Source organism: Aethalodelphis obliquidens, unplaced genomic scaffold (genome assembly GCF_003676395.1).
Source record: "Aethalodelphis obliquidens isolate GAN/ISIS:26980383/991018 unplaced genomic scaffold, ASM367639v1 scaffold45, whole genome shotgun sequence".
Taxonomy (NCBI): Eukaryota; Metazoa; Chordata; class Mammalia; order Artiodactyla; family Delphinidae; genus Aethalodelphis; species Aethalodelphis obliquidens.
In genome coordinates, this window is record NW_020837989.1 from 1,865,572 (window position 1) to 1,878,776 (window position 13,205).

At 42.3% G+C, this 13,205-nt stretch overlaps 1 protein-coding gene across 2 annotated transcripts in view; it reads right to left on the reverse strand.

Moving 5' to 3' along the window:
• Positions 1-809: 809 nt before the first annotated feature.
• The window catches only part of ITK (IL2 inducible T cell kinase), a 66,768-nt gene continuing 54,372 nt past the window's right edge, over positions 810-13,205 (reverse strand). For both annotated transcript variants that reach the window (XM_027081439.1, XM_027081438.1), the window contains exons 12-17: positions 12,054-12,225; positions 11,442-11,658; positions 10,464-10,528; positions 10,255-10,373; positions 6,313-6,470; positions 810-3,328 (exon numbers count right to left, since the gene is read on the reverse strand). In XM_027081439.1, the coding sequence (XP_026937240.1) occupies positions 3,257-3,328; positions 6,313-6,470; positions 10,255-10,373; positions 10,464-10,528; positions 11,442-11,658; positions 12,054-12,225 (803 nt within the window). In that variant the 3' untranslated portion in view covers positions 810-3,256. The remainder of the gene's footprint in view (positions 3,329-6,312; positions 6,471-10,254; positions 10,374-10,463; positions 10,529-11,441; positions 11,659-12,053; positions 12,226-13,205) is intronic.

The following is a 13,205-nucleotide window of genomic DNA, read 5'->3' on the forward strand; positions in this document are numbered from 1 at the left end:
CACACACACACACACACACACACACACACACACACACACACACACACCCTTTGCCCCAGCAATGGTAAGCTGATAATAGCTTCCCAATATGTTTTGTTTCCTCTATCCCTCTACCTGGAAAGTATTTCTGCCCATTGGCTTGCCTAAAAAAGGCATAATTCATCTTCAAAACTGAGTCAGAGATGATATCTTCTGTGACCGTGCTTCCCAAACTTTAATGTGCAGATGATCACCTGTAGATCTTGTTAAAATGCAGATTCTCATTCAGTGGATCTCAGGGTGGAGAGAGAATTTGCATTTCTCACAAGCTAGTAATGCTGCTGTTGCTGGTCCGGGGACCACACTTTCAGTAGCAGGTTTCTAAGAAGTTTCCACTGATGTCACCCTTTGCCCAATAGATTCCATCACTTTTTCTGAGCTCTTCTCTACTTTGACCTTATTTCTGTTGTTGCTCTAATTGCTGTATTATAATTTTACTTGTTTATTGGTCTGCCTTCCGAACCATACCTGGAGTTTCTTAAAAGTAAAGACTGTGTCTTTTTCATCTTTGTTTCTGCAGCACTCAGTGCAGCATATCAGAGATCACAGGAAGCATTTGATATTTACCTGGTGAAACAATGTTGAACGATGTATCGTCTTTATTTGTCTGTGGAATGTGAAACTATGTAACCATTATTATTTATGGAAAACTTTTGGTTGTCTGACATTGGGATAAGTATGGACCCAGGCTATACATACCCTATTTACTAAAATGCACAGCTTTATTTGCTAGACCCAACCTTTAAATTGGTGATTTACAAAGCATAAGAGATATTTGTAACATTTTAATTGTGAACATTAGCAATCACTGTACACTAATAAATATTCAGTCTATCCAAATATAAATACATAGTCTCAAAAGGGCACAATGCAAAATCTATAAAATGCATCTAGAACTAAAACTTTGCATAAGGGGAATTCCCTGTGAGCACATGGCACCGTTTTCAAAATGTGAGAAGGAAAAAAAAAGCCAAAAACCAAACAGGCAGAAGTCTATTTTGCAGGACACTGAGAGGTAACCTCTTGACACATGTTAAGTTAAAGCCTCAATGATTCTGAGCTTGAACAAGATAATACCATGTAAGGGAGAATTTTTCTAAACCATACCACAGAAATCAGTCAATTCTGATGTTTTCCTTCCAGGCTGGATGTTCCCGAAATCATCTCTAATTAAAGGTTCCAAAAAAGAATGTACAAAATGCTAAAAAAGTAAACAGGGATGATTTTGGATAAGTTGAGAATATCATCTTCTAAATGATAGTTTTTTTTTTGAAGCTACCAGTTTCACAATAATTATACTTAAAAGTTGTACATCTGCATCTTCAGCCGGTCAAAATATCACATGATTTTTTAGAAAGAGCTGATTTCAACACCATCCAAAAAGAGTTTTCCCTGAACACTGTACGAAAATTAAATCTCTCTTACATCAGGGAATACCCTTCCCCAGAAAGTGTCCAAGAAGACCGCAGCCGGCTCAAAGCTGAAGTGATAATTCAAGGAAGTATTTATACTTCTGCAGGAGAATCTTTTAAAGCTGCTTTGAAGCTCATCTACAAATTGCCTCATGCAGTATGACTCTGGTGGGTTGAGTGAATCGAAGGGCTAATTACTCCTTTAGTAACTCCAACGTCATTAACTCTGATGAAGGTGAGGATACAGATGAGGAATAAAAGATCCTATTCCAAGTTGGAGGGCTACACCGCCAGCCACCCTGGTCTATGCAGGAGCAGATTTACTTGCTGATGGTGCTGTGTTGGCTTCTTTATTGGCTCTCTAGGACTTTCCCCTCTACTGTACTTACCTCCTCAGCAATCCCTTTCACCCTCAGTAGAAGGCAGTGTTGAATAAAAATAGAGAAACTGTGCATTGCAGTCAGACAGAGGTGGGCTGTATTCTTCCTAGCTCTGTCACTTCAGGCCAGTGTCCAAGCTTTTCAAAGCCTAAGTTCCATTATCTGTAAAATGGGAATAATAATAATATCTCACTGCACTGGTGTGAACTCAGGGTGAACTGAGATTCTGCAGTTAAGGCTTGTAGCTCAGTACATATTCATTTTGCATATTCAAGTGCTCAATCAACAGTAGGCATCCTTGCGCATCTTGGAAGCCCCCCACTCGGTGCCCGACTCAGTTTCCATCCAGATGGCTTGAACAAGAACAGACCTCTCACTCCTCTCTTAGAATCTGGGGAGACTTGGAAGTCTCAACCTTAAAGTTGCAAATCTCTAGGGCCTAAACCAGCTTCAGTTTCTCTGCCAGGCCACACTCCCCAGCACAAGTCTGCACTCTGTTGATGAGGATAAAAGAATGCAGAGAGGGGACTGATTCCTGGAGGTCTCAGTAAGTCAGTGTTTACGGAAGCCATGATTTCCTCCCAGGATGCCTGTGGAAGCATTCGGCACAGAAGGGGACTCAGAGTCCCTTGCTTGGCTTGGTAGTAAAGACGAGCGTCCAAGTGGTTACAACCTAAGGCCTTTCCCTGTACCAGGTGTTTCCACCATCCGATGCCCTCACACCAGATACCCAATACTCCAGAGGTGAGATCAGAATTGTTCACCCCAGTCCATTATGCTCCCTTCAAGGAGAGAGGTGGCAGTGTCTCTATGGGTAAAACCTCATAAAGCTGCTTCTCAGAATATCCGGCCTCTAATGTGAGCAGCTGTTCCATCGTCCTCTAAGGCAGGAAGCTGTGGTTGACAGCATCACAGAGGCAGAGCTTACTCTTGGTGACTTTAATTAACTCACTAGTTCTCCTTGAAAAAGAGTCATGCTCCTTGTTCATCTTGCCCCATATCCTGGGATTCTGTGTTGTCAGGTCAAATAAAAAATCCCTTGACCATGAACTTCAGGTCCATGTTTAAAATAACAATACGGGCAATAATCCAAGGTCCTGCCCCATCTCTCCCTTTCTCTAAGAAGTGCAAGAAATGTTGCTTGAAAGCTGTCGATTGAGGTTTGCGCTCCACACAAGATAAGAGGCTGGAGGAAGGGTACAGACTGCTCTGGCCCTGCTCCCAGTTCAGTGGCTGAGCCTCCTGCCTGTGGCCTGGTGCCCGCCTCTATCAGGCCGCTGCCTCCGTGGCAGCTTAGGGACTGGCGCCACAGGCCAGTTGCCTCTGAGGAGTCCTGGGATGGTGGCAGCTTTTAATGCTCTGTGGTGGGAAGACCTCCTTGCCCCACTCAGGATCTGCAGCCCATGGCCTGGCACTGAGTCTCTTTTAAAGTCCCGATTCTGCAATTTCAGCCAGTTGACTCAAGAGTCTGGAGAAAGGTGGCCGGTCTTCTGGTTTCTAGAGAGGGAAGAAAAGAACTCTGTGATTTCCTTGTACTTGTGTGTCATAGCTAATTCCAAAGCAAACCAGAGTTAAACAGCAATCCCCTCTGCTGAGTTTTAAATATGTTTCTATATATATTGTATTTGAGGCCATTATGTCTTAGTTGTTAACAGCAGGTATTTTGGAATCATATGGCCTGCTTTTGAATCACAGCTTTTCTACTCATTAGCTGTGTGACCTTTGAACAGGTTACTTAACCTTTTTGAACCTCAGTTTTGTCATCTGTAAAATGGGGATAATAATATTATCAATCTCATAAGATTGTTGTAAGAATTAAATAAAATTGTATATAAAAATGCAACATAAAATAAGCACTCAGTAAGACTAAAAAAGAAAATATTTAGGTATAAATCTCATAAAATATGTACAGGGTCTATTTTAGGAAAAATATAAAATTCTAAAGATAGAAATCAAAGGAGAGCTAAATATATTGAGAAATATTCCATGTTCATGGTTAGGAAGACTTGCTATTGCTGAGATGTCATTTCTTTTCAACTTGATGTATGGATTCAACACAATCACAAGAATCCCAGCAAGTTATTTTGTAGATACTGACAAACCAACTCTAAACTCCATATGGAAAGGCCAAAGACTCAGAATAGCCAACACAATACTGAAGAAGAACAAGTTTGGAGGACTGATACTTCCTGACTTCAAGACTTACTATAAAGCTATAGTAATTAAGAGAGCATGGTATTGGTGAAAGAATAGACAAATAGGTCAATGGAATAGAGTTGGGATCCCAGAAATAGACCCACACAAATGTAGTCAAATCTTTGACAGAGGAGCAAAGGCAATTCAATGGAGCAAGGGTAGTCTTTTCAACAAACGGTTCTAGAGCAATTGGACATCCACATGCAATACAATGACTCTAGACACAGACCTGACACTCTTCACAAAAACTAACTCAAAATGGATCATAGAACTAAATGTAAAATGCAAAACTTATAAGACATCTAGAAGATAACATAGGAGAAAACTGGGTGACCTTGGGTTTGGCAATGAGTTTTTAGATACAACACAAAAAGCACGATTCATAAAAGAAAAAAAATTGATGTTGAACTTTGTTAAAATTAACAACTTCTGCTCTGTAAAAGACTTCTGCTCTGTAAAAGGCACTGTTAAGTGAAAGAAAAGATAAGCCATAGGCTGGGAGAAAATGTTTTTAAAACACATATCTGATAAAGGACTTATATCCAAAATATGCAAAGACCTCTTAAAACTCAAAAGCAAGAAAACAAATAATCCTATTAAAAAATGGGCAAAGATCTAAGCAGTTACCTCATTTAAAAAGGTATACAAATGGAAAATACACATATGAAAAGATGCTCAACATCATATGTTAGGGATTTGCAAATTAAAATAACAATGAGATACCACTATATTCTTATTAAGATGGCTAAAATCAAAACACTGACACCACCAAATGCTGGTGAGGATGTGGAGCAACAGGAACTCTCATTGCTGGTGGGAATGTGAAGATGGTAGCCATTTTGGAAGACAGTCTGGCAGTTTCTTACAAGGCTAAACGTTTTCATATGCTAGTGTTATGAAACTATTCATTTCATATGATCCAGGAATGACACCACTAGATATTTACCCAATTGAGCTACAAATCTATGTTCATATAAAAACTTGCACACAAATGTTTATAGCAGCTTTATTCATAGCTGCCCAAAACTGGAAGCCACCAAGATGTCCTTCAGTAGGTGAATGGATAAAGAAACTATGGTATATCCATACAATGGAAATATTATTCAGTGATTAAAAAAAAAGTTAGCTTTCAAGCCATGAAGACATGGAGGAATCTTAAATGCATAGTTCTAAGTGGAAGAAGCCAATCTGAAAAGGCTACATACTGTATGATTCAACTATGTAACATTCTGGCAAAGGCAGAACTTGGACAATAAAAAGATCAATGGTTTCCAGGGATTTGGGAAGAAGAGGGGAAGGGATAAATAGGTGAAGCACAGTGCACTTAAAGGCAGTGACACTATTCTGTATGATACTATAATGGTAGATACATGATATACATTTGTCAAAACTCACAGAACTGTACAAAAAAAGCAGTGAACCTTAATGTAAAACGTGGACCTTAGTTAATAATAATGTATCAGTGGTGGTAGAATAATTGTAACAAATGTACCACACTAATGCAAAATGTTATTTATAGGGCAGAACTCTCTGCACTCTTTGCTCAAATTTTCTATAAACCTAAAACTTCTAGACAAAGTCTATTAATTTAAAAAATTAATAAAAATTAAAAAAAGAAAAAAGTACTAAATGTCAGCTATCATATCATAATGATCCGAATTTGTGTTAATTCTCTATTCAGCAACTTTCAACTGTGGTTGAAATTTAAAATTTGCTAACTCACACAAGGACATCTCATGCTAATGTGGCTTAAGGCATACACTGCCACCCAAGGATAACTGAGATGTCTGGGAGGGTGCAGAGTAATTGGCTCCCATTCTGAATTGTTGTATGAATAAACATGAATTGTATGAATTTTGTATTTGTATGAACATGTTGTATGAATTTTAATTCAGTCATTTTAATAGTTTCACAGCACCAGTGAACTTCTGTTTACCAGTTTATAGAACTAACTTCATGTATATTTAATGGTTTTATGATGTTACAGATGCTTTTTTTCTCAAAAAATTGACATAGGCCTTCCCCACTCTTCCTTTCTGACAGTATGTTGATGGCTTGTGACATTATATTACAAATCAAATAACATTTAAGGTCCCTGCCAGCTCTTCTAGGGATGAGTAACTCCTTTAGTTAATAGATGCTCAACGTCACTTTCTTGCTAATCTATTTTGTCATCCCTACTGCCTCATACTCTGAGAGGGTTCCTTTCTTCAGGGATGGGGGCAGACCCTGCAATTGCAGATTATAATGAGGCGGGGCGGGGGGGAACCACTTCCTTTACTGACCTCTTTCCAGCAATGATTCATGATCTGGTAGATATGTGAGGAGGCCAGTCGAGGCTTGTATAACCGAAATCCAGTGGTGATGTCTTCCACCACTTCTGAGTTGCTTCGGTTTTCATACGGGATTTTTCCTTCACTGAAGACTTCCCACATCAGCACACCTATGAGTGTGAATAGGTGAATCGAAATGGTGAATCGAAACAGCTAGTGATAAAGTTCCTAAATAGCGAACAAACCAACTTACCTCTAGAAATCACAGACTCCTTGACATTAAGATTCAAGTCCCTACCTCCAGAAAGTACAATATCAAAAGCCACCTGAGGCTTATTAGGCCTGTGCTATTTCTAAAGAGCGATTTCCCTACCTTTCTTTTTTTTTTAAATTTATTTTATTTATTTATAGCTGCATTGGGTCTTCATTGCTACGCGCAGTTTTTCTCTAGTTGCAGCAAGCGGGGGACCACTCTTCATTGCAGTGCACCGGCCCCCCACTGCAGTGGCTTCTCTTGTTGCAGAGCATGGGCTTCAGGTGCGTGGGCTCAGTAGTTGTGGCACACGGGCTCTAAAGCTCAGGCTCAGTAGTTGTGGCTCACGGACTTAGTTGCTCCGTGGCATGTGGGATCCTCCTGGACCAGGGCTTGAACTCGCGTCCCCTGCATTGGCAGGCGGATTCTCAACCACTGCGCCACCAGGGAAGTCCCTTCCCTACCTTTCTAGTGGTGAAGAATGTTCAAGCTCAGCCCTTTGTTATATCTAACTCAAATGCTACTACTAAAAGTTGCAGGCGATGTAAACTCAAATGTCTACACATGATATAGATGAATGGAGTGGATGAGGTCTGCATAATAGGGACTAGGGAGGGCTGTGAAAAACTGGAGGTCAAAAATTCTGTCCCCAAAGGGGCAGCTGTGATTTAGTTCCAGCCAGCATAGGGCACGTGGGAATGAGGGCTCTGAATTGCCACATTTTCTGATTTTTTAAAGATAAGTCATAAATTGGGAGTTTTAAAATATAAACTCAATTTTTTTTTTTTGCTGTATGCCGGCCTCTCACTGCCGTGGCCTCTCCCGTTGCGGAGTACAGGCTCCGGATGCGCAGGCTCAGTGGCCATGGCTCACGGGCCCAGCCGCTGTGCGGCATGTGGGATCTTCCCGGACCGGGGCGCGGGCATGTGGGATCTTCCCGGACCGGGGCACGAACCCGCGTCCCCTGCATCGGCAGGCGGACTCTCAATCACTGTGCCACCAGGGAAGCCCTAAACTCAATTTGATTTAAAAGAAATACTGTGTTAACCAAGCAAAAATCTTTAGGTTGTCCATTTTTGACCTCCGATTTAATCCCTTTTCCTTTTTTGCCCTCAGTAGAAATGTCACACCCAGCTTTATTATGTACTCATCTATTCATAGGTTGTCAGAGTGGGAACAGAGCTTGCAGATCACCTAATCCAGTGGTTTTCAAAGCATAGTCCAGAGATCCTGAGGGCAGAGTTTTCCAAAGTATGATCCCTAAAACATCTGAAGTTTTGAAAAATCAACTCAGAAATTTGTTCCAATGGCAGATCCTGAGCCCTAGCCCAGACAACTGGATTAGAATTTCTAAGCGATCCTCAGAAATGCCTCAGGAGTTTTGGAAATTCAGTAAATAAGACCAATTAGTACCCCAAGATGCCAGGATTTCTGGTGAGATTTCTTTGGAAAATGGGGGAAAGCTGGCTGGAAAACAATTGCTTTCATGCAAACCTTGTGATGCATTGAGGAACTGAGTAAGGCCCAAAGAGGTTAGTTGACTTGTTTAAAATAGTGCAGTTCATACATATGGAATCTAAAAAAAAAGGCTCTGAAGAACCTAGGGGCAGGACAGGAATAAAGACGCAGACGTAGGGAATGGACTTGAGGTCACGGGGAAGGGGAAGGGGAAGGGGAAGCTGAGACGAAGTGAGAGAATGGTATTGACATATAAACACTACCAGATGTAAAACAGATAGTGGGAAGCAGCCGCATAGCGCAGGGAGATCAGCTCATGCTTTGTGACCACCTAGAGGGGTGGGATAGGGAGGGTGGGAGGGAGACGCAAGAGGGAGGAGATATGGGGATACATGTATACGTATAGCTGATTCACTTTGTTATACAGCAGCAACTAACACAACAATGTAAAGCAATTATACTCCAATAAAGATGTTAAAAAAAAATAGTGCAGTTAATTAGGGGAAAAACCTCAAAATGCGTGACAAAGCCCAGTGGCCTTGAGGCAGGCAAAAGCTCTCCTCCATCCAGGTTTCTGTTTCTCAGGTTTGCCACCCCAGTTTTCTCATCCCTCTATTCTGCTTCCAACGGTCAATCTCATCTTTAGACACTTCAGATGACATATCCTAGGAAGGGATGGACTTTAGCTCAACCCTCTAATTATAAGATGCAGCAGCAAAGTCCTAGGCTGACAACCTGTGGCAGAATAAACCCCATTCCGAGTCAGCAGGTGAATGCGACAAAGTGGCCCTGGCTGCAAATATCTCTTTATGGGACACCTGGCTGGGTGCAGCATGACCCGCCGTACCGATAGAGAGTGGCCACACATCAGCCATACCCTTCCTAGTTATATGCACTGGGGAAAAGAGAAGGTGAGGTTGCTCAAGCGCAGTTTGTTTTCTTCTAAGTTCATTCTGTACCTTAAATTTGACTAACAAAGTCATAGATAGGCCTGTTGGACAGGGTAACTACTTTAAGGAACCATTCAGAAGGACTCAAAATCAAAACTCACTTGGTTGTTGGAAATGGATATTCTAAAATGCTGGAGAAGATTAGTTAGTTCTCCTCGTAAGAGATTTAATTAGTCATCTTCTCCCTGGTTTCTACTACTAGTCAATATATTTGGCAAACTTTCCCTTCACATAGAATGACAGCATCAAACTCTAAACTATTCCTATCCGAAGTAGAATCCTTCTTACAATCCAAGTCAAAGAGGTTGTCCAGTATATTTTTCTGTATACATTAATATGCAAAAACTGTGGCTTAGAAAGACATGACACATCCAGCAAGAATATTTAGTACTTCTTGCCACACCGGCATCATTCATTTTGTCTTTTCATTCTTGCCCATTTGCACTTATAAGAAATTCTAATTCCTTACCATGGCCTGCCGTTTTCATTGCCTACTGTTCTCCCACTAAGTCAGTACCTCTTTTCTTTGGACACACCAAGCTTTGGCACTTGCCGCTTCCTTTGTTAGAGACACTGTTCCCTGGACCTTCAAATGGAGACAGCTCCGTCTCATCATTCAGCTCTCTGCTCAACAGTCACCTCCTCAGAGAGGCCTTCCCGGACCCTGCTATTTAAAACAGACCCTCCCTCCCTTCCAGTTACTCTCTTTCCCATTACTCTTTTGTTTTATTCATAGCACTTACCGCTACCTGACTTTATCTTATACACATATTTGTTAGCTTGTTTGCATGATTGCTACTGTCTCCCCTTACAACTTGGCTCCAAGAGAATAGGAGCCTTTTCTGTCCTATGTACCACTGCTTTGTGAGCACCTAAATTAGCTCCTAGCATGTAGTAGATGCTCAATAAATCGTTGTTGAATGAAGGGGTAAAATACTTTATTGAGAGTTAAATGTGGGAATAAATGTGAGAATAAATATAATGTTGGAAAAAAACATGATCCTTGCTCTCAAGGGCTCATATGCTAATCTCCTGACTCCAGCTTTTGATGTCACAGCAGCTATCACCAGCATCCTGTTTTCGCTTTTATTTTTGCCCCTATTTCAAAAATGTCCAAGAATAGATGCAATAATGAGGGCCCCTTCATTCCTTTCAGAGCTGTTTGTACAGACTCTCAGTGGGACGCCCTCACCATCCAGTGTTCAGGGCAAGTAAGGCTGCCTGAATTTGACAAATAAAACAGTTGGCCCACAGTCCCAGGTCATGTGGGAGTGGGGCCAGAATGACACTTACCAAATGACCACACATCCGACTTGCTGCTATAGCGACTGAAAGAGAAGACTTCCGGGGACGCCCACTTCACCGGGAATTTGGTGCCTGAGGAACTGGTGTACTGGTCATCAAGGACGAACCTGGGGAGAGAGTGGAGAGAGATCGTCTGAGTGTCCTGGTGGCCTGCATCCCATTCCTGAGACTTTGCCGGCACCACAGGTCCGTATTACCTTGTCATCCCAAAGTCGGACACCTTGATGACTTGGTTTTCTCCAACCAGACAATTCCGGGCAGCCTGGAGCAGAGACAGGCAAATGAAAGGGAAAGGAAAACTTGGTGGGTAATCAGTAATTAAGGAGTCTCCTATAATCACAGTCCTTTGCTTTTCCATGTGCTGCTGTGCAGAAGCAATGAGGAGCTTCACAAATGCTAGTTAAGCTTCACTAGTTCCTGATGGAAAGTTGTATGCTAAAATCCTTTATCAGGATGAGTAAATCTGGTCTTTCATCTTCATTCCTGGGCTCCTAATCAGAAGAAAAATCCATGGTGTTGTGTAACCAACTGTAAACTCCAGTGCAACCTGATGTTAACCTCAGGGATGATATGAAGAAGCTGTTACCCATTTGACTAAGATAAGAATGTGTTGAAGTTGCTAATTCTCTTAAAACTATTCCTCAGTAGGGATGGTACATGGTCCCTAATTCGATTGGAAGAGCCCTTACCAAGAAAAGACATGAGTCTCAAATTTTAATGTGCCTGCAAATCCCCTGGGGGGACATGTTAAAATGAATATTCCCAAACCTCAACCCCCAGAAATTCTGAGGATGGTTCTAGGATCACCCCTATGTGATCCTGGTAGATCCTTGGATAACATTTTGAGAAACATGTGCTTGTTAATTTCTTTCATTTTACCAAGAGGAAAAGGAGGCACAGAGAGGTTAAAAAGGAGAGGCTGTTAGTTTTATTTAGAAAGAATGTAAACTCCAACTCAGAGGGTGAAAGTCAGAGGTGGGGCTGGAAATAGAGCCCAGATCTGAGTCCCATGAGGACATCCCACAGTGGGTGGAGGAAGGAAGAAGTTGAGAGGGGAAGGAAGAGGGCTTATGCCTTGTTATTGATTCATGCATTCCTAGTCTTCGTAGCTCTACATTTCAGTGGGACATGTGCCTTCACCCTGGACCTGTAGGGGTTGCCCTATGCCCTCTTACCAGGTCTCTGTGGATGACACACGCCTCTTCTAGGTAGGCCATGCCCTCACACACGTCCAGGCACATGCCCAGCAGGGTCTCAGCAGCAAAGAGCCCCCGCTGGCTGCGCAGGTAATCTGACAGGCAGCCGTGTTCCATGAACTCAAACACCAGGCAGATGGGGGCTTGCTCCAGGCACACTCCGTAGAGCTGGACCAGCTTGGGGTGAGAGAGTTTCCTGGAGAAAAATGGCAAGGGGTGAGATGGTCTAAGTTTAGTCTCCCAAAAATACACTCCCTCCCCCAAACAAAAATGTCTCATTGAGCTGAGACCTGAAGAATGCAGGGACTCAGCTGGTGTACGCGAGAATGAATGAAGGCCAGTGTGGTTGGCATGTCATGGAACCAGAGGAAAGATGGGCAGGAGATGAGATTGGGGAGCGGGCAGGGCCAGACCATGGTGGGCCTTTTAGACCACAGTGAGGAGCTTGGAGTTATTCTCCCTACCATGGGAAGCCATTGCTGGACTTGAGCAGGGAGGTGGCACAAGATGGCCTCAGAATGGTATTCAAAGAGCACAGCACAGAACATCCTTCCCAAGGTATCTCTGCATACTCTTGTCTTGGCCACTCACATCATGACTTCAGCCTCCTCGATGAAGTCCTCTTCTGACATAGCTCCTTCCTGAATCGTTTTGATGGCCACCTTGTCCCTGTTGAGCCAGTAGCCAAGATGCACCAACCCAAACTGCCCGCTGCCAATCTCCTGCACAAAAGTGAGCTCTGAGGGATCAATCACCCATTTACCTGGAAGAGAAAGAGTTTTCCAGAGTTGGCAAGCAGTAGATATGAAGTATAGGACTCCCAGGAGACTATATAGCCCTATACAGAATGTTAGCCTATTGTTAATATAACTCAAAGATGGCAAATGGTATAAGCCTGTATACTTAGAACTATAGATAGATAAAAGTATCTTTTTTCCCAAATAATAACATAGAATATGTATTGAAAGCCATGAAAAATGTGCATGGGGACGATTACATGGAAAGAGAAAGGAGGATGGCATTAGTTGAGATATTAAAGAAAGTCAATGACAGGGTTCTAAGACCCCAACCATTTCCTATACCTGATTGAAAAATTTTTATTGTCATTTTTCACATAGAGCAAGTTTTATTTGAACTGGTCATTCATTCATTCATTCATCCATCAAGAGCATCCATTATGTACATAGCACTTGCTAGGCCTTAGCAGGGGTTAGGGGTAAGGTGGTGGATTCCAAGAGGACTGGTACGGAGGTGCAAGCCAGCACACAGTCTCGCACATAGGTAGGCTTTCAGTAAATGCTCAAAAAAAGAATAAAAGGGATCCGAGTCTCAATTTTCACACTGGCAAAAATGAGTGGGTTCATAAAATACTCTCTGGGCTTCCATCCAGCATGGGCACATTCAGATTCCACAGGCATTAGAATTATCTTATTTTTATAAGGAGGCTGAGGGGCATTAACCTTTCCTGATGCTTGGTCTAGTACCATAAACAGTTCAGTTTCTATCTCTTTGAGGCACAGACTCAACAGAAAACAGTACCGAGCACCTACTGTGTGCAGATATGGTGCTGGTTAGGGATGGAGAGCCCACACACTGTTTCTCAGAGTATCACCCTTTAACCCCTGTGTCAAAATCTCCTAGGGCACTTGTTGAAAAGGCAACCCCAGGACCCCACTGTCTGGGACTGTGTTTTGGTAAATGTTGGGTCGGGGCTGGAAGTCAACACTTTTCTTAAGCATCCTA